This window comes from Asterias rubens, chromosome 16 (assembly GCF_902459465.1).
Source record: "Asterias rubens chromosome 16, eAstRub1.3, whole genome shotgun sequence".
NCBI classification, from domain to species: domain Eukaryota; kingdom Metazoa; phylum Echinodermata; class Asteroidea; order Forcipulatida; family Asteriidae; genus Asterias; species Asterias rubens.
Window position 1 is genome coordinate 3,147,345 of NC_047077.1, and position 21,179 is coordinate 3,168,523.

The 21,179-nt window shown below is 39.3% G+C and overlaps 1 protein-coding gene across 1 annotated transcript; it reads right to left on the reverse strand.

The window, feature by feature from the left end:
- Window positions 1–325: 325 nt before the first annotated feature.
- LOC117300666 (double-stranded RNA-binding protein Staufen homolog 2-like) lies at window positions 326–20,000 on the reverse strand. Its single transcript, XM_033784376.1, has 15 exons — window positions 19,810–20,000; window positions 16,877–17,061; window positions 15,410–15,577; window positions 14,356–14,801; window positions 13,094–13,250; window positions 12,028–12,061; window positions 10,813–10,901; window positions 9,927–10,148; window positions 8,693–8,875; window positions 8,353–8,511; window positions 7,447–7,507; window positions 6,457–6,612; window positions 5,987–6,231; window positions 4,648–4,817; window positions 326–3,704 (listed from the first exon to the last, which is right to left on the reverse strand). Exons 2-15 carry the CDS (start codon window positions 17,045–17,047, stop codon window positions 3,671–3,673), a joined length of 2,295 nt encoding a protein of 764 aa, XP_033640267.1. The 5' UTR covers window positions 17,048–17,061; window positions 19,810–20,000; the 3' UTR covers window positions 326–3,670.
- Window positions 20,001–21,179: the final 1,179 nt, after the last annotated feature.

Below are 21,179 nucleotides of genomic sequence, written 5' to 3' on the forward strand. Positions count from 1 at the left end.
GTTTATGTTAAGCAAGATTCTATTGTGCTAAAAGTTTGTGTTGCCATGCGTCAACCCTTGACCAGTGTCATTTTAAGAAACAAGAGAATATTATTGTTAAACTTTAATCGCTGGTAAATTTTTAATTTGTACACTTTTGGCTGGTGAGCTTTTTTTTTTTTAAAGCAAAAGTGCTTATGTTTATGTATGAATGAAATGATTAAGCGGATTTGTTGGTGCATGCATTCAATGTCAAACTAATGCTGATGTTTTGTGCAAATATGTACATCTCATACATTGAACATTTAAAATTGTGAAAAATTGCAAAATTTTCATTCAACTCAAAAACATGTTTTTCATCTGAAAGCGTGTTCGAATTAAAGACAACTGTTAAATTTGTTACTTTAAATTTAAGCAAACTTCTGATTTTGTTTTTTCTCAGTCAAAACACTGTTCATGCAAATTACAGAAATTGCGTTAAAATTTGCGCAAAAAACTAGTCTACTAATATTCTGTTAGCATGCTTGTGCACTTCTGCCATTCTTGATTTGTTAGTAACAATATGCTAGGGTAGAAAAACAACAGAAGGCTATATTGCCAAGTTCTGGATCGATTAGAAAACACAATTTTTCATTTTGTTGAATATTCAAACGGAGCTATTACTTTCTTTAGTCAACTGTACAAGAACATCAATTACTACATCTACAAAATTACGTGTAACGTTTAACTTTGGCCAAATAAGCTTTTAAGACTAAATAATACAAGAACTCAAATGAGATTTTTGTTTCCATTACAATTGCCATTACAATAATTAAATGTGCAGTGAGTTACTTAGTCAGCAACGTTGCATGACAGCAACACAGAGTAGCAACAGTGCCTATGACCATATTGCTTTGACGTACTTTGTTCAAAGCAACAAAAAGGAACATTGTCAAAATAAGTCCAGGACAATGAGTGGATAAATACTGTCCGGGACAAGGTTTTTTTACCTGCCGTTGTTTGAAATGGGGTGTCAGAGAAAACCTGAGTGAAGTTCACAGTGCACGGGGTTGTATTTGTAAACAAACCTCTGAGACTTAGCAGAGACTTAGACCTCACTTTAAAAGAAAACAACAACCTCCAAACCTTCCAGATAGCTCAAAAACTTTAACTTTGCTTATACACTCAATCAGCCAGTCAAATCACAGAGCGCCTAGCGAGGTGCATTTGAATAGGGTAAGTCTTAAGTGCATTGGAGAAATACGTGCCTTTCAGCGAGTAAAAACACGTCTCTGATAGAAATATAGACCGACAGAAATCCAACAACAATTTGACGTTGGAAAATTATTATCCAACCACCTATCCTGGAATAGTTTTGACAAGACCCCTAAAATCAACCCAAAACCAAACAACTTTTGGCACTGTTGAACTGAACTATTCACCTTGTAGGGTGTCACAGCCATCCAAAATTAAATAAAAGTAATTCTTTATCTGCATTACAACGTTGCTGCGATGACATCACATGCTGATGTGCTTCAAGTTCTTGTAACATTTTGACAAATTTAAACACTGCACCAATTTACCTCGAGAACATTGGCTTTCTAAACCACCAAATAATCTCTGGTCATTTTCAGGGTTCTGGGACGGCAAAATACTTAAATCTCCTTTTTTTTTTTTTTTTCTTTTTTTTTCAGAATCCTAAAAATCTTTTTCTGGTAAAGTGGTACACCTCTTGAGTCAAGTCACCCAAAATCCAAAGGTCACCGAAGGGTCATGCTGGTTCAGTTCCCCGACTACACACGTACAAATGCAATGAGGCATAGAACAATATGGTTGATCTAGTCTGTGTATTTGTAACTGCCAAACGTCCATGCAGCTTCTTGATAATAAGACTCAAAATTCATAGAGCTCCTTAAGCAGAAAATATTGCTTAACAATGGTCTGCTAAGCAGAAACCAGCAGGATAACAGTCATAAATTGTATATGTGATAGTGGTATTTTAGCTGGTAACCTTAATCTGGTAAGTATACTTTTGTTGTGCTTAGCTACTTTGAAGGCTTAAGCAGCTCTATGAAATTGGGACATGAACAACATTAGCATTCTGTCAGCCTTTAGTTTCAAAGCCTTCGGATCCAATAGCATTATGAGATCATTTGGATTTGGGGCGACTTGACCAGATATTAATCGGACCAGGTTCACTCTTTGCCCTGGTCCCCTAGCTCGAGCAGAGAACCCCTACTGGTGGCTACCACATTCTCCGCAGCATGGTGCCTTGAAGTGACAATGAAGTAGTTAATGCTCGACTCAAAAGGGCTGGGTAGTCAGAGCAGCAGGTGGCTGTACATGGTGTTATGAACTCTTATTCCATTTACTACACACGAGGGCGCCCTTTCCATATGGAGGGAAAACGCTTCCGTGCAGACACTGACTAAAACCTGGTTCGTACTTCCTGCGAATGTGAATGCGATTCAACAGTTGAACTGTGTTCCTGCGAAACATTCGCTGCGAAAACACTAACATTCGCAAGAAGTATAAACCAGGCTTTAGACTTCATAATTCCATTTACAGCCAATGGCTTGCTTTGATCGTGACAGCATATCACCTTTAACCAAGGTTCTCCAGGAAAATTCTGCCAAACTGAATTTAAACCTGGGAGTTTTTGTTTCTTTCTGGAGAGCCTACCACTTCATTTCCACTTTCTATGAGCAACTCACTTCACAATATGACAATCCACTACAAGTATAAAATGTGGACTACACTTAGGTCTGGCTCCCTGGTTGTCAAACACCATCATCATCAAACAAGTAATTGGTACCAGTCTAGCTTTTGACACAAGCCTCACTTAATGAACAGAAACAAAATGGCTTCTGCCTGGGGCTCTAGAATTTAGAACCTTGCAACTATGAGCAAGTTCGAGTGTGCACTGTGGTTAACTAAAGGTTGACTATTTTGACCAGAACCGAGGCTGGGCGACCATTGGTTGACTACTGTGAACCAGCCTCATGACCTTGATTTCTGCCATCATTGTCCATGGTCCCAATAACATGCTAACATGTGTAAAGAGGGGACACTATAGCGAAACCGCGGAAGGGAACCAGTGATACGATAGTTGACTAGGCTTCCAAACGAGTCATTCGACTTAGTGTGCACTGCGCGTACGTTGCCGGTCAATAGTCTACTAAATCTTTGCACTCGAACTTGCTCTTCATTGCCTAGGGAAACAGGATGTATGTACACTCCACGTTATGTATGGCACCGGATGTCATAGTGTAAAGTCAATTTGCACAATCACCCATGCAATTATCCAACTTAAAATGCATACAAATTCTAAAAAACACTAAAAACATACTTTACTTTCAAAGGTGGTTGAAGCACCGTCCAATTTTCAACACCAACAATAAATGACATCGTCACTGTCATCAAAACAAATAAATTCCTCTTTTTTTCCTTCTTAAATTTGATTCTCGATTTAAAACTTTTCAAGGATCTAGTGATTTTTCGTTTTGCTGTCTGGAACATCTTAAAGCAATCCAGCAGACATTACGACAATTCTTGTAATATTACTGGCTAAATTTTGACAAAAGAAGTATACTTTTGTGTCACTAACATTTTGCAGAAACAACGTAAATTGAAGCCAAGGAAAGAATACAACTGTAATTGCTTTTTTTAGTTACTTAAAAATGTTTGTAGTGTCAGGAACTTACCAAAGAAGTTACTTCATGGGCAGATTCTGACCCCGTTTTGAACTGTAAGGGGGAAAAAAATTAAAAAGTTACAGTCAAAGTCATGAAAGATTCCTTTGGTTTTTTTGAACCGGATTGTTTTCAACCTAAACAAATGTGTATAATGTGAAAATTTCATTTCCAAAAGGAGGTCGCCTTTTTGAGCAATGACAGAACAAATCTGGAGTAAATATGTTCATACAGGAAGAATAATCCCGAAACGGAAAACACAATCTGGGAAGCATCACAGTTTGATTCCCACCCGAATAACATGCCTGTGGATTTAGTTCACAGGACTCAGGGGAAGTACTACAGTGCTTACAAAACTGAGCAAAGTGTTGATAGAGTAGTAAACTTGCAAGTACGACCTTGTGTTAATCTCTTAAGGACAATGGACACTATTGGTAAGTGTCAAAGACCAGTCTTCTCACTTGGTGTATCTCAACATGTGCATAAAATAACAAACCTTTGAAAATTTGATCATCAGAGTTGCGAGATAACTATGGAAGAAAATAAACCCTTGTCACACTAATTTGTGTGCTTTCAGATATTTGATTTCGAGACCTCAAATTCTAAACTTGAGGTTTCGAAATCAAATTCGTAGAAAATTACTTCTTTCTCAAAAAAACTATGTTACTTCAGAGTGAGCCATTTCTCACAATGTTTTATACTATCAACAGCTCTCCATTGCTTGTAACCAAGTAAGGTTTTATTTTGAGTTATTACCAATAGTGTCCACTGCCTTTAAGAGTAAGTGTTGGCTCTGAAAAGAGCAGTGTGGTCTCAATGTTTGAACAGTTTACTCTGTCTGTATTCTCCTAAGGTTAAGCAGAGTATACTGTTAAAAAAATTAAGACCACACTGGTCTCTTCAGAGCCAACATTCCTCCCAAAGGAGATTTACACATGGCTGTACCTGTCTACTATCCACAAGTTTTACAATCCACAATCAACTACAATCTACTCACTTCTGGGATCTTATAGCCGAATCATCATCTTGATCGTTTCCGGCCAGGGAGTGTAGAGCGGCTAAAGCAGCCACATCATGGGATGCTTCTATATCGGGCCCAGAACCATGGCAGACTAGCTTGGGATCAGTGGACACGGCTACCAGGGAAAGATGCTCTTTGCCTTTCGTCTTGGGATACAAAAAGAAACAAACATCATTTAAATTCCCTGCACTTGTGGACAACTAAGGATATGCCACTTTGTTAGAATGTCTGAGCAACTTTTCTCAGGGGCAGAAAAAGGGTCATGAGATGGGCAACATAGGGCAATTTGGTACGGACTTCTGTCTATTGGCAGGATTTGATACTGTAATACTGATCTTGTATGTTGATATTTTGCCATAGTGCACATACTGGTCACAGTGGTCCAGACTGTTATCACAAGGTTGTGGGTTCGAATCCCCAAGCTAACCGTTGAACTCACAATGACAAGAATAAATATTGCTCTCTCTATATATACATGATACCGATGTTCGATCAGAGAGGTTGCCAGCATGGTGTTTGTGGATAGGGTTTTCAGTCGCCACCTGCTTACCATCGAATTCTGCGCTTGCAATCTCCATACTTTAACAACAAGCGCCAAATTTCTGCGCTAGCTCTGAAGCGAAGAATGCTTAGTAATTACCTGCTCTTGATGCTGATGTGCTGGATGTCAGCTCGGAATTCCCTGCTTCCGTAAGCAATGACTCTTTGCTTACGAAAGTTGAGTCATGAAATTGGGCCCTGATGGCATGTTTTTCCCTGAAATATTTCTCAGGGGTTTTCCTCCAAAATCTAATCTTTATCTGATTCTGCAAATCCTTGGCTTCACAACCAGAATTAAAGACACTGGACACCATCGGTAATAGTCAAAGGCTAGCCTTCACAGTTGGTGTATCTCAACATAAGCATAAAATAACAAACCTGGGAAAATTTGAGCTCAATCGGTCGTCGAAGTCAACATAAGCATAAAATAACAAACCTGGGAAAATTTGAGCTCAATCGGTCGTCGAAGTTGCAAGATAATAATGAAAGAAAAAACACCCTTGTCACACGAAGTTGTGTGCGTTTAGATGGTTGATTTCGAGACCTCAAGTTCTAAATCTGAGGTCACGAAATCAAATTCGTGGAAAATTACTACTTTCTCGAAAACTATGGCACTTCAAAATTGTTATACCATCAACCTCCCCCTGTTACTCGTCACAAAGAAAGGTTCTATGCTAATAATTATTTTGAGTATTTACCAATAGTGTCCACTGCCTTTAATTAACAAAATGAAATTGAATCATTAGGAGGATGCGCCATTACGTCTTCAACTCACCTCTGGGAAGTCGGTGAACTGAAGATGAAGTCCCTGCGCAATGGCCAGGAACTCCAGCTTCTGTCGAGGGCGTACCAGCTTCTTCTCCACGTAATTCCCGGGACGTCCCTTCATGATGTTGTTGGCTGTAGGAGACGTCCCGATGCTCAGAAGCTCTCGGGCGATGTCGGAGGTCACGGTGCCTGCGGTGGGTGGCATTTTCTTTGAGGAGCCTGTCACAGGGGTGCCAGGGGCAAGGTTTAAACCTGTTGGGGGAGAGGGGAGGATGTTAAGCAAGAAAAGAAATTTAAATACACTTTGCTAAACGTAATAATAATTCTAATGCATTATCATTTGATGGATCTTGGAGATTGAATTTACTTTCAGATTTGGACGTCTACAGATAACATTGGTGAGTTCTTTTACTGTTGAAGGCAATGCATACATTAAAAAAAAAAAATTCAACTGCTCAATAGTACAATCTAATTTACCTGTAGATTGTGATTGAGGTTGTGATTTCTGAATTGGTTGGGAGTTGGTTGGTCCAGGGAAACCAGCAGTCATATTGACACCAGGCATCATGGGGAACAGACCTGGGGCAAGTTTATGGCCTGGTATCGGCGACTCTATCTTCTTGTTATCGACACCTGAGAAAGAAAACAATATCAAAGTTAATCTACTCACACCAGAGAACTGCCAAAAGCAACCACGCTTCAGCAAGCCAACCCTACATAAGGCCACATAATTAAAAGAAATTGTTGATTGTCCTTTTTTTTGCGGATGGGGGAGGGAGGGAGGTTTGTTTTTTGTTTTTGTTTTTTAAAAGTTTTGTTGACATGCCAAATATGAAATCAAGAATAAAGAAATCATCACAATCACTACAAAACAGAGGGTTTGTGTGTTTTTGATGTTTTCAATAGTTTTGTCAAACAAATTTAACTCCTAGATGTTATTTCTGTAAACTTTTTCAAACAACTAAGCACAGTGTAGCCCAAGTAAATATTTGAAGAATTGTTCTTGCTTTGCCAACATGAATAAAAACCTTCTTCAAACATCTTTTCAAACCTGTACATTTTGAAAAAAATATCAGCTGAAAAATCTGGGCAGTTAAAGTATAAAGAGATATCCAGACATGTTTTTTATAATAATAAAAAATATATATATAAATGGGGTGGGGGGTTTTGAACGGTCGGGCGGGGACGATCAACAATTTCTTTTTTTTTATGTGGTCTAAGCTCACACACACAGCAGAGTCCAGCATTCTCCAGAAGACGGTCAGAACATTCGGACTGAAACGTCGAGCAATACAAACCGGCTCTGAGAAGAGCCACCACTAGTCACGGTGACTCTGACTTAAATTGAGTCAAGTCGGCAATAGACTTGGACTTGACATTTGTATTGGCTGTACGGCTTCTGACTTGCACTCCCTGTCTTGTCAATTTGTCTTTGTTCAACCCCAAATTCTTCTACGTTCAATGTACCTTTCTTCTCCAGACTCTCCTTAAAGGTGACCTTACGATCCCCAGCGCTGGCGTCTTCACTCTACAATAAGACAACACAACACATCACGCAATTTAGACTTGTAATCCTGGGCCCAATTTCATAGAGCTGCTTAAGGGCTGATTTTGTGCTAACTGCACAAGTCTCCATTTCATAGCGACGCTAACCGCAAGCTAGACTGGGTCCTGTCTTTATCTGCAAGGATAAAGACAGGTCGCTGCCGCTAGATCCAGTGATTCCCATTGGATACAATGCACGTGCAGTGACATAGATGCCCAAATTGTCACTGCTCTCAAGTCCGCAATGGAATTTGACTGCGTATCTATATGTGAAACGACAGAGGTCAAAGGTCAAACTACACGCCAGTTTTGCAATTTTTTGAGCCTGGTCTCTGGCGTTATTCACAAGCCTCGAAGAATGACGTCAGACGTTCAGGCTAACCGTAAGCACACAAAAAGGCCTGTTAACCTTCCAGTGATGACTGTGTGAAAATGAATGACACCAATGCAAATCCATGGTGAATGCACAATGAAATGGAAACTCGCACAGTATGCACAAAATCAGCCATTAAGGAGCTCTATGAAATTGGGCACAGTGCTCTAAAGCAACATCAAAAGCAACATTTTTAAGAAATGGCAATGTATACCATTCAATTGTTTTTATCCTATATAAAAGTAGTTTCCAACCAGTAAAAAATTGTCGCATTTTTGAGACGTCACCGAAACTCCAAAGCGAATATGATAATCCCTATAGTATTAGACAAAGTATACAGATGAAGACAAAGTGAGATTTTACTTTAAAAACTTGAAAATCCTGGCAGTGTAAGGCCTACAAGAATTATCGAAGTTCTTTGAAACAAAAAATAAGATTGAAGTTTGTTGACAAACCTCTGCATTGTTCTTGAGAGCAGACTTCCCTGGGGTATTGGCAGATGCTGGAGAGGTGGAGGAGTAACCCATTTCCTTCAGCATTTCCTCAGCAGCGGCTCGCTTGGCGTTCTTCTTCTTGGGACCTTTGCCTGTGCATGATTTACCATCAGCTGTGACCTGTACACATCATCATCGATACTTTTAGCTATTGTGACAAACCATTATGAAGCAGGACAAACAAAATGCTAGACAACCGAGCTAGCCTAGTGGCTGGAGGCAGTTTGAATCCTATTTGTAAGCAGCAGGTATTGCAACGATTTCATGGAAAATTAAAATTATTTAAACAGCAGCCTCTTACCTGCATGGTGAATTCCCGTCTACGAGTCCGCATCCCTAGCCTTCCTCCACTCTGCTCAGTTACAGTCTGATCCTCTACAACGGAGAATACTGGCTCTTTCTTATTAGTGGCTTGTAGGATCTGAACCAGACGGCTGATGGGGTTCAGGCCAGACGCTTCATACTCTGGATTGGTGGCACGAGACTGTAACATACAAATATAGTCATTAGTCTTCATCCATAAATACCCCAGACAGTTTCTCTACTCCTATTGGTGGAGAGCGCGTCACGTGGGGGTGTTTAAACGGTTGATAATGACCAGTGTTTATAACCGGCTGGCTTCCACAGGCGCGCAAGATTATCACGCGGAACGCAATTCATAGTTATTAGTAACAGCGCGTAATTAACTTCAAAGCGCGCGCGTAATCTGTTTCACAAAACCCACGCGCAACAGACTCTTCACAAAGTTTGTGAAAACAATTATTTCAAACCTCGAATTTGCAACTGTCAAAGTGTCTGGATTGTATTTTTGTTTTCGTTTTTTAACAAAAGGGTATTTATGAATGGGAATAAAAGAGTAGTGACTCGTTCTTAAACGTCCGTTTAAAACCTTGCAGGGTGTGCCGTGCACTTTATCACACGGCAATTCGACCCTGCCGGCTTTAAGAGGCGTGTAAGAACTCCTCGCTACCCTTTTATTCCCTTATTTTCTGTTACAAGAATGCTCTTTTATGGAGAAACTGATTTTGGTTGTTACAACCAAAATTAAAGACAATGTGTTTACATGCTGAAATAATAATAATAATACTAATATAATCATAATAATTGTGGCATCTTATATAGTGCACACGTCCGTCACTCAGTGACGCTCCTGGCGCTGGCGCTATAACATACAGTACATCCTGCAAGATGTGGGACTACGTTTGAATTACGAGACCTAATTCTGATAGCACCATGTAATAGTTTACAAGGTGCTGTGGCGCAATTTGCTGCCGATCGGACCAGGAACACCGGGGCGAACCCCTTCTCTTTTCGATAAGTGCACTATGTTTTTTACATGCGTTACATAACACATGTACATAGTTTTTTGCTATTTTCACCCGACTCACAGGTTTGCTATTTCATGTATATTGTTAATCACACAAAACATGACCACTGTCTGTGACTATTTTGCCAGCTCCACCAATCCTGCATAATACCTTCAAAAGGCATTGAGAAATGGCAGGCACTTTTGGACATTCAATGCAACATCTTACCTTGATCAGTGATTTGCTCTTCTTCTTGCGCAGCTGAAAGTAAGGGCGAGGGCGCTCTACTTTGGGCAGGGATGGGAGCATGCGTAGGTTCTTGACCATGGACTCTGCGGCTTTACGTTTAGCGTTCTTCTTGGAGTTACCAGCACCATCAGTCTTGTACTCACCAACAATGCATTCAACTTTGAAGTTTTTCAGATGAGGTGGGCCTTTCTCTTCAGTCACCTGTAGATGACAATAGATAACAAACTTGTACCCAAGATAGCAAACTTTCACCCAGTCTTACCCTTTTGTACCCAAGATGATGCACTTGTACCCAAGATGACTCACTTGTACCCAACATGAAATGCCTCTACCCAATATGAAATAAAAGTACTAAAGATGACCCATTTGTACACGAGATGACCAACTTGTAACCAGATTCAACCAATTGTACCCAAGATGACTGATGCACTTGTACCCAAGACGACCCGCTTGTGTCCAGATTGACCAATGTGTACCCAATATGAACAACATGTACCCCAGATGACCCACTTGCACCCAGATCGACCATCTTGTACCCAAGATAACCAACTTGTACCCAAGATGACATACTTGTACCCAAGATGACATACTTGTACCCAGATCAACCAACTTGTACCCAAGATGACCCACTTGCACCCAGATCGACCATCTTGTACCCAAGATAACCAACTTGTACCCAAGATGACATACTTGTACCCAAGATGACATACTTGTACCCAAGATGACAAACTTGTACCCAGATCAACCAACTTGTACCCAGATCAACCAACTTGTACCCAAGATGACCAACTGGTATCCAAGAAGACCAACTTGTACCCACAGATGACCAATTTGTACCCAAATCAAAATAAATACTTTTACTGACCTTGAAGATGACAGACATGTTATGTTGATGAGCTTTCTCATAAACAACACTGATGTCAGACTTGAGGTCTTCGTCTTCACCTGCTTTAACTGCAAAGGGATACGAAGAAAAACAAAGTCATTTTCTAATTTGGTAAAGATCAATTACTGACATAAGGGGCCATTCATAATAGTCAATGTTAAAAAAATTCAATATTTTTTCGAAATTGTTTTGACCAACCCACCCACCCCAAATTTCAATTTTTAAATATTGATTTACTTCACAATATACTCTATAAACTAAAGAACAAAGTAATGCCTCAATTGATGCAGATTTACCAGGTCAAAGGACTCAAACATCACCAGATCGAGCAGCCTTCTTTATTTTATCATGGAAAAAAAAATGTGTTTTGATTTTCAGTTATTTCTTTTGACCCACCCACCCCACAATTTCGAAAAAAGATTGACATTTTTTAACATTGACTATTATGAATGGCCCCTAAGAGTAATAAAAAGATAGGCCACAATATATCAAATGTACAAAGGTTGGAGAAAAGACAAAGCAGAACAAACTGAAGAACATTCAGACAACTGGACAAAATAAGAACTTGTAAAAGTAGTTATACCAATTAAAGCACAAACAGAAAGTATGCAGAGGGTCCAACTTCATCAGGCTCAATATTAAAGTATTTGGGTACTTTTTCAAAATGTCCACAGATTTACATTAAACTTACAGGGTTTGAAGATAATGATAGTGGAAAGCTTCCCTGCAAATATTACTAACTGAGGTTGTGAAATTTTTGAGAAATGAGTAAAACAAGTCACACAATAATTTTCGTCTCAGGAAGACGAAAATTACTTTAGCATGTCAAATCCCATTAACCAGTTATGACATTATACCAAAACCATAGCATAACTGGTTAAAACGTTTTTACATGCTAAAACTTAGACGAAAATTATTTGTTTTAGTCATTTCTCAAAAACTACAGCACCTCAGTAAGTAAAATTTCAAGGGAAGCTTTCTACTATCATAATCTTCAAACTGTGTAAGTTTAATGTAAATCTGTGGACATGGTGTTTTGTGTTAGGAAAAAGTACATAGACCCTTTAAGATGTTCAATGATTTGTTTCCTTGTATAAATATAGAACAGTTGGACACTACATTCACAAGTTATTTGTGGATTGCTGGAAGTCCTCATTCTATTGAACAGGATCAATACTAAATGAAATTACTTACTGGAATTGGTCGGTGGATCAGCGGTACTGACGGCCTGGAGGGAACAAAATAAACGAGCGTTACTGGCTAGAGTTTGGTAGAGTTAACAATAAAATAAGTCTTAACGCAATGAAAAATCACAATGTGACGTGTTGTGACCGATTACTCAGCATTCATAAATACCTCACGACAGTTTCACTATTCCTATTGGTGGACAGTGCGTCATGTGGGTGTGTATAAACCTTTGTTTATGACCGGTAAAATATGTTAATTCATGGGCGTGACACGCGACCTTGCACCTGTTCTTTTAAGACAGTTTCTTTATTCCTATTGGTCGAGAGCAACGGCTGAAACAGTTGTGCCACATCACGCGATACGCGCACAGCATTCTCTTATAAGGAGTTGTTTAACCGAGGGCGGCGGAGGGCTTTACCATTTCATAGCTGGAGGGGTGTTGTGTTGAAAGAAATCATTTAACAATTAATATTTTTTGCTTTTATTTTACTTTTTGACCAAAAAGTGATGATGTTTTTGACCGAAAAGGTATTTATGAATGGGAATCAAAGTTTGTTGAATCGGTTTTCAACTAGTGGTTTAAACCCGCCGAGGCCTGGTTCTTTATAATTTACCTCGACTTCGTCTCGGTAAAATTATCAAGAACCAGGCCTCGTTGGGATTAAACCACTAGTTGAAAACCTCTTCACCACACATGGATTCCCTTAACAATGGTTAATTGTCTTGCTTATGAACACAAGGCGCTGTGGCTCAATATGCTGCCAATTAAACCAGGAAAACCTCTTCTCTTTATGATAAATACATAACACACTGGACCTACAGCTTTAAATCCCATCCAAAGGACGCAGCATCATGGTTAAGTGTCTTGCTTATGAATTCAAGTGTCTTGACCAGAACTCAAACCCACACTCTGCTGATCAGAAACACCAGAGCTTGAGTCTGGATAAACGTAATCTATTCCAGATGATAATGTTCTACCTGCTGTTGCCAGATCTGCTGTTGTGCTGATCTTAAACTAAAACTTTCTTTTGTAGATGGGCAGGGAAAATCCCTAAACAACCCAAGAACTTACCTCATCCTTCACTTCTGGGAAAGGATCTACCTCCATTGACTTCAATGCCTTGAGAGCCGCATTCTGGCGGGCATCTTTGCGAGTACGTCCCTCTCCAATAAACTCACGATTACCAACGGTTACCTTCACATAGAACGTTGGACGAGGACCTCCATATCTGAGGTGACAATTATTACTTTGTTTTACAAAATTAGTTGCAAATACCAAGATATAAGTTATGAACTTACTTTAAAAATCCAAATAATGTTTGTTAGTTTTTAAGTGGGCTTTACTAAACGACCATAGGCTATAATAGTATATGCTATACATTAAAGTCACTTGGAAATAGAATTGTTTTTCTTTCAAACATAAGAGTATATGCTTACGAACAATAAAACAATTTTTTTAGTAATTGTTTGTCACTATTTATATGTTTAAAAAATATATAAAGTTGTTTGGGGGGCTGACTCCGCCTACCCCTTTTGTGACGTCAATCGAGGCAGACTTTGCCTGCAATGCGTATAGTAAACACTCGTGCAAAGTGCATGTACGTCCATGTCGTAGTTGGTTCATTTCAAAAAGTGTTTTTCTGCATTCAGCAGCAATACACCTGGTTGGCATTGCCGGAAAAAAAAAATTTTTTTTTTTTGAAACGTACAAACTCACGACTTGGTCCGTACATGTACTTTGCAATTGTGTTTACTCTACGCATTACAGGCAAAGTCTGCCTCGATTTACGTCACGAACAGCGCCCTCTCGGGTCGGGGTCTACTCTTAAATTTGTAAATAATATAAGAACTGATTTTTTAAAACCTTAGTTAACTGTTTACTCACATTCCACTCATCAAAACACATATATTAGTGACAAAAGCTTTATTTTGAAAAAATACCACTTCCAGGTGACTTTAAAAGTCGAGAGTTGTGAAATCTAATTGTATAAAAAGTCACAAATCACATTTCAAAGTGAGCAGGTATTCGGAATTGTGTTGACTACTCAATATCTGAATTTTCGACCAAGAGAAGTATGAACTAAAATCACAAACAAATTATTAAAGCTTCATAAGCAAACCATACTGCTTACCAATTTTCTACTGGGCAAAAATGAGCAGAATGCAAGTCACAAAATTGTGATGTGCGTGGTGGTTTGGCCAGTAACCTTACTCTCGCAAGCATACTTTTGTTGTGCTTAGCTTCTTTTTGTGCTTAAGCAGCTATGAAATTGGGTTTAGGAGCATTAGTTCATGAGCTCTGTTTAGCTGCAGAATAATAAATATGATGCTCACCTTTGGTGAAATTGTGGGCGTTGTCCCGGTGGTCCTTGTCCCCTGAAATCAGCAGGACCTCCTGGCCCTCGGGGTTCAACCCCCATACCTGGTCCCTGTTGTCTCATACCTCCATGATTACCAGATCCTCCAGGACCAGGCATCCCTGGGCCTCCTGGTCCAGAGTTACCCGGTCCCTGGGGTCTTGGTGGCCGGAAGCCTTGCCCTCCTCGCCCACCTCGGTAGTAGTTGTAGTGGGGTACGGGATCGGGTCCGATCGGTGCGTACTGGATTATGACGCCAGCCTTCATGGCCTGACTGTTGAGCTCCACTGTTGCTGTCAGGGCATTGGGGTTGGGTACAGGGGACTTCTGGAGGCGGGGATTTCTTGGCTTGGGGGCCGGCATGTTGCAGTTGAGCAAGGCCTGTTCAGCTGCTTGGTGCTGAGCCTTCTTGATGCTTGTCCCCTGCAAACAAGAAATAACATTCTCAGATTCTGGCCACTGAGAAAACTTTATAGAAATCTTATGTTACAGAGATATCCCTTCCTAAGCCAGGAGAGTAACTTACAAAAACAAACAAAATATGCAATAATTATTCAATCATTTTCATTTAAGTACATTCATCACTTCCTGTGTTGTATTGCTAACTTGGTATGATCCCTTGCTATACTGCAGTTAAGGATTGTATGGATTCCGACTGGCACATTTTTACTTATAGAGCGCCCGCCAACATAGGGCTGAGTAGAGTGCCAGCAGAGAGACTGCCAACATAGGGCTAGAGTAGAGTGCCAGCAGAGAGACTGTCAACATAGGGCTAGAGTAGAGTGCCAGCAGAGAGACTGCCAACATAGGGCTAGAGTAGAGTGCCAGCAGAGAGACTGCCAACATAGGGCTAGAGTAGAGTGCCAGCAGAGAGACTGCCAACATAGGGCTAGGGTAGAGTGCCAGCACGTTAATCTGGAGGTTGTTGGTTCAAATCCGCCATTGGTAAATTTATCTTTGTACCCATAATTGTGGCTGTGCACTGTTATGTTTACAAATGTAATTAAAGATGCAAGTCATCCTGTACATACCTTAGCTTCATACTTTTGATTGCCAAGTACCAAGCGGACGGTAAATTGTTTCTCGTGGGCAGGGCCCGTCTCTTCCACGAGCTCATACTGGGGTTGTAGTTTGTTGAAACGAGCGAGCTCGTTGAGATGGCACATGGGTGTCTTCTCTTTGGTGTTTGCCATGTTCAACTATCGGAGGGAGAAAAAGGATGAATTTAGTACAAATTATATAGTTATCTTTGAAATATTAGAAAGTTTCTCTATTTCAATAGCCCCCATAACATTTTAAAAACCTTTGGAGACCCAACTACCCTTGCATTTCAAGTCAAGATAATGGTTGCAACATACTGAATTCCATTACATTCCAACCCACGTGTTATCAGGATCATCCCACAGTGTATTTAAAAAACAACACCATGCTCGATTTAGTCATCAAAGCAAGTGTACTGCCCTTGCACGATCATCTATTTGCAGGATATATGCTTCGTTTTTGAAAGGGCAAGGGGGCCAAGGCATTTTCTCCTTGGTAAAGAGCACCCTATCAGGAAATTGCAAATTTCTACTGGAGCATTTCAAGGGCACCAAGGCAATGACTAGCGGGAATGGAGGCAATTGCCTTTGTTGCCTCTGTGAAGTATCAGGCCTGCATTTGCATGTGAATAGAAGCAAACTCTGTATTGTCATGGTAATGTGGACACTTTCATCCAAATGAGTACATACTAAGGGAATCAATGTGTGGTGAAGAGGTTTTCAACTAGTGGTTTAATCCCAATGAGGCCTGGTTCTTGATCATTTTACCGAGACGAAGTCGAGGTAAATTATCAAGAACCAGGCCTCGGCGGGTTTAAACCACTAGTTGAAAACCGATTCAACACACTTTATGAAGTTGAGGCTGGAGACAAAATAAAACAATGAAAAAGCACATTTGCCAGCAGGCTGACTGCTGTGCACGAATTAAGTGGCTTCCACTACGGCTATGGCTAATGGCTGCAAGGACAGCGATAAAGAGTAGGAGTTTTCGGAGTGCCAGCCATAGCCACAGTTGAAGACATTAATTCAGACATGGCCTATTATTGGGTATTACTTAGTGTTAGCCAGAGGTGTATCTGGGTGTCTTTTGGACGCCATTTTAAATTTGGACATGCTGTTTTATCCGTCATTTACATGTAAATGTATTGTCAGTGACAAATTTGGACACCAAGTTTTTCAGCAAATTTTGACACCCTTTTACCAATTCCTGTCAAAAACTTTGCCTTTGCACGGACGTAACAAGTTGGGATTTGAACTCAAGTTGGGATTGGACCCCATGCTGGAATTGTAACCCAAGTTGGAATTGGAACCCAGGTTGCGATATGAACTCAAGTTGGAACCGAAGTTTGTGCAACAAGGAGGTTTTTTCTTACGGTATTTTCTTGCAACTTTGATTACCAAGTAGGGATTCAAACCCAAGTTGATGTTCAAATGAAAGGACCAAGTTAGAATATTTACCTCAGTTGGACCTGCACCTGCTGCACCAGCAGGACCCTGCACAATCTGGCCAACAGTCCCTGAGCCTGCCGACATATTATTACCAGCGGAAGCAGATAGTGCTACTCCAGATCCCGGGGAGCGCATTGGCATCTGGCCGCTGGCTACTGGGTGGGATGTCACCTGGGACATGATCGCAAGATTTGCTGTGGAGGAAAACAAAAATGGGTTTCAGAGTTTAAGTCTTATAGACCCTACCCCATCAGTGCAGACAAACCTGTTGCGAGCAGTGCCATGAAGTTGGCTCCATATTTATAAGCACATAATGTACAAAATTATGTTGCCAAATAGAAACAGAGAAAGTCTGATCGGTTTTCTGCCATTCATAAGGTTCAATTCTACATGGAAATAGAAAATGTAACATAATGCTACACTTTTTGTAAGACTACACTTAGAGCCAATTGCTTCTGCTACAAAAAAAAGTACTCTGTGAAGCCTAACAAGTTGATAACTTCCTCTAAATAAAATTTGTTTTTAACTTGTCAGGCCTGGTGGTTAGGCATATCTGTTTGATGTGCAAAATTAAGCATTGGTCATTATTATTTTGTTTTTCATAATATACAAAGAGACAGAAACGGTTAATGTTTTTTAAGGAGAGGCTGATTTTTGGCTTCAGGAATGCAGACTTTTTAATTGGTGAAGGTTGGCAGCTCTGCATAATTCAGCTTTTTCTCCAGATGGTAAACTAAAATTTAAAAAAAGCCATGTGTACAGCTCGATTCACACTTCACATAAAAGCAAATGCAAACCAAAATATCTGTTGTTGACAAACAATCAGATACGCACCGCTTTAAAATTATGACGCAAGGAAATTAACTTCGCTTTCACTCTTTACGTGATGAAGTACATGAATGAATTGGACTTAAGCGCATCAGTAATCTTGCAGACAGTGACAAAGACGTAATTGAGTAATTGTCAGCAGATTCTTTATAAAATTACACAAAAATGAGCTTGCACAAAATCAAATTTACTCTCCACAAAGCACAATCAAGCAATTGGTACAAATGTATGTGACAAATGGGGGGGGGGGGGGGGGGAGTCAAAATAATGCTAGTTCTATTCGGAAAATCGTCCCACTTCCTGATGCTAAGCCACATGTGGGGCTTTGGCCAAGAAGCAGAGGGAGTCCAGAGTGGGGCAAATTGTCTCACCCAGGCCAGTGCGATAGTCTGTTGAACTTTCTGCTGCAAAGGAACAACATTTATGTGAGATGAAGTGGCAGTCGATAATTACCTTTGTTCCCAAATTTGTGGACAGGAAAAGCCGAAATACAAATTGCCGGATAACTCTCCGTAAGGAGCCACCACTTTTCCCCTCATTTTTACAAAAAGGGATAGGGTAGGGGGGTCTCATTGAGGTAAATTAGATAATATATTATTTCATATCGAATGAAAAGGTGGTGGCGCCATACGAAAACTTTTCTGTATTGCCTCCTAGACTTGCTTGTTTAGTAGTTTTGGGGGGAAGGGACGAGGAAAATATAAAAAGGCTTTAAAAAAAAACATAATTGAAAAGCAATCACATGTATTTTGTCTTCATTAAAAAAAAAGTTCAATTTCAAGCGACATGTGGACAAATTCCTAAAGATTCCTTATCTAAGCTGTCTGCCCCAGTGACCAGAACCACAGTCTCCTCCCCAGTTGTGCGATGGCGTCGGTGGATTCAAGTAAGTATCGTAGGAGGTCCTGTTTTCGAGGTGTCCCTAAAATCGTGGCAAATCTTTTACCTCTCTGTGTGCGTAGAAACAGTCCCTAGATAAAAAATTTGTGGTTTGACTTGCCAAGCAAAGAGTCTCTTCTCCCTTGATCAAAACTTAGAAACAATTAAGGCTCCACTGGTTATTTGCACTTGTAAATGCAAAAAGTTTGGTATTTTAGGCATTTACACAAGGTACAAAAATATGTCATAATGTTGAGGCCATATCAAAAAAATTGCCCACGAAAAAGTTTAATTAAACACTATTTCAATTCACAATTCATGATGATCAAATCATGTGGCTGAATATATTTTGCTGATCATTCTGGAAAAAAAATACAGAGGCTTAAAGAAGCTGTGTGCCTTATATATCATTTGAAGATATTTTTATATATTTTTGGAGATTTTTATTTTTTAACCCTCATATCAATATTATTATAAATATAAATATTAAAATTCAAACATCAGCTTGTTGATTCAATTATCACTGTTTAATTAAATGCTGTATTATAAATATTAAGAAAAGAGAGAAAAACAAAACTAAATAAAAATCAGATTTGAAATGAAAGGCAATAATTATTCACACTTTTTATTTTAAATTAAAATGAAGACAACTGCTGGCTATAGAGTCATACACAGAGTCTCACAGAACACTTGTAGTCACTGTAGATGTTTCTACCATGTATGGCTTTACCGGGAAACCATACTTTCTTGTTCGCTGCGAAAACAGGAAAAACTCAAAACAAATGGGGCCAGTTGAAGTCATCAAAGATCGGTATGTGGTGTGAACATTTCAATGTCCATCAAGTTTTAATATATGTTTGCATACTTCATACTAAAAAATGAAGATAATTAGGGCATCGGTTGATATATGCCACCACTTTTTCACTCATTTATATAAAAAGGGATATATCATTGAGGTAAATTAGATACTATATTATTTCATATCGAATGAAAAAGTGGTGGCGCCATACGGAAACTTTTCCGACCTGCAAACCTGAGAGACACACTAACATTACAAGGAAATAGACTAGATGTACAATAACAATACTTCAGTTTACAGACGGTACGGCCGGGCGCAATGGGACGAATGTACATGCGTTGTGACATGTGTTCACTCCCCAAACTGTCATGGCGAACGAAAAATATCAAACCCTCAAAACGTTCACAACAAAGCGTCAAATTTAGTCGTTTTTTACCTTAAATATCGCTCTGATAACACCAAAACTTGAAACCACGTAACCTGCAAATCCAAACTGTGCTGTGGAGAGGGGTTAAAAACGCGACATTGGCAAACACTAAAGAAAAACTGGTGTGTGTGAACACACGTGTATTTCGTTCAGACAGAAGAACCCGGGTGCAGAGAAAGTGAGATTATAGAATACTGACCTGGAAATATTTATAACCCATCGTCCAGCGGAAACTACGTCACACTGTAATAAAAAATAATGAACGTGTAGTTCGGGATTTATTAAAATTATTGGAAATTATCAAGAAATACATTTTGTTATTTAAATCTTAAAGATTCGTAACAAACTCGTTGTAATATTATTCCCAGATTTGGTTAAAATAAAAACATTGAGCAAAATATTGGTGAAGCTTCTTTGTACCACCTACAAGATATTGACTAATTTTATGTTTGTGTCCCAGTAAATATTTATGGTAGGTCAGTTGCATCAAAAATAACTGCACAAAACAAATCGCGATCTGCAAGAACTTTACCACATTATAAAGTTTATACACACTACAAACCAAAAACTTCCACATTTTATAAAAACAACTTCGTTGGTACCGTTTTTTTCTCTCTTTTCCACATTGCATAAACAATGTAAAATGTGAGGGTTTAGTCACTTACAAAGAAATACTTTCTCAATTTGGGTTCCTTCCGACTAAGCGCTTAAGCCTAGTTGACTTGCCAGTCAAGGATAGTTTTAAATGGATTGAGTACTTTATTTGTCCAAGCTTGAAGGCAGTTGCGATAATCATAACCCTCCATCCTCCCGACAGTCTGCATGAAGTTAGATATTTTTTATTTACTATTGGCTGTATAATAATGTGCTTTTGTTAATGCTCAGTGTACTATATTACGTTAAATCTATATTAATTTTATTGTGTACCCCAGATGTGGGGCAACAGATCTACGGAATGTATTTGCAGTTGTTGTCCCTTGCCCATCTCGGGGTATATTGTCTTGCATTTTGTTTTGCACTGTTATGGCAAATAAAATAATAATAATAATAATAATCTCTCTGTATAAAATTGTGACTTGTTGTATGACTCTTGGGGATTATTTTGTTCTTACAAAGACAATAAACAGCAACGCTATCCACATGGTATATCAATTTACAACACGCTTGAAGCTCAATTGTTTTCCAAGCAACAAATAAACACATTTAAACTAAAATCTTTATCTCTAGTGTTCCTATATAAATGCTTGCCCAAAACCAGTTATGATGGAACTTTCTAAAGAATTTTTAATTGAGTTTATGTAATTTAGATGTAATTCAATCTACTGTTCAGATTGTGACATCTTTATTATTATATTTTGAAATAATCCATTCGTCAAAAA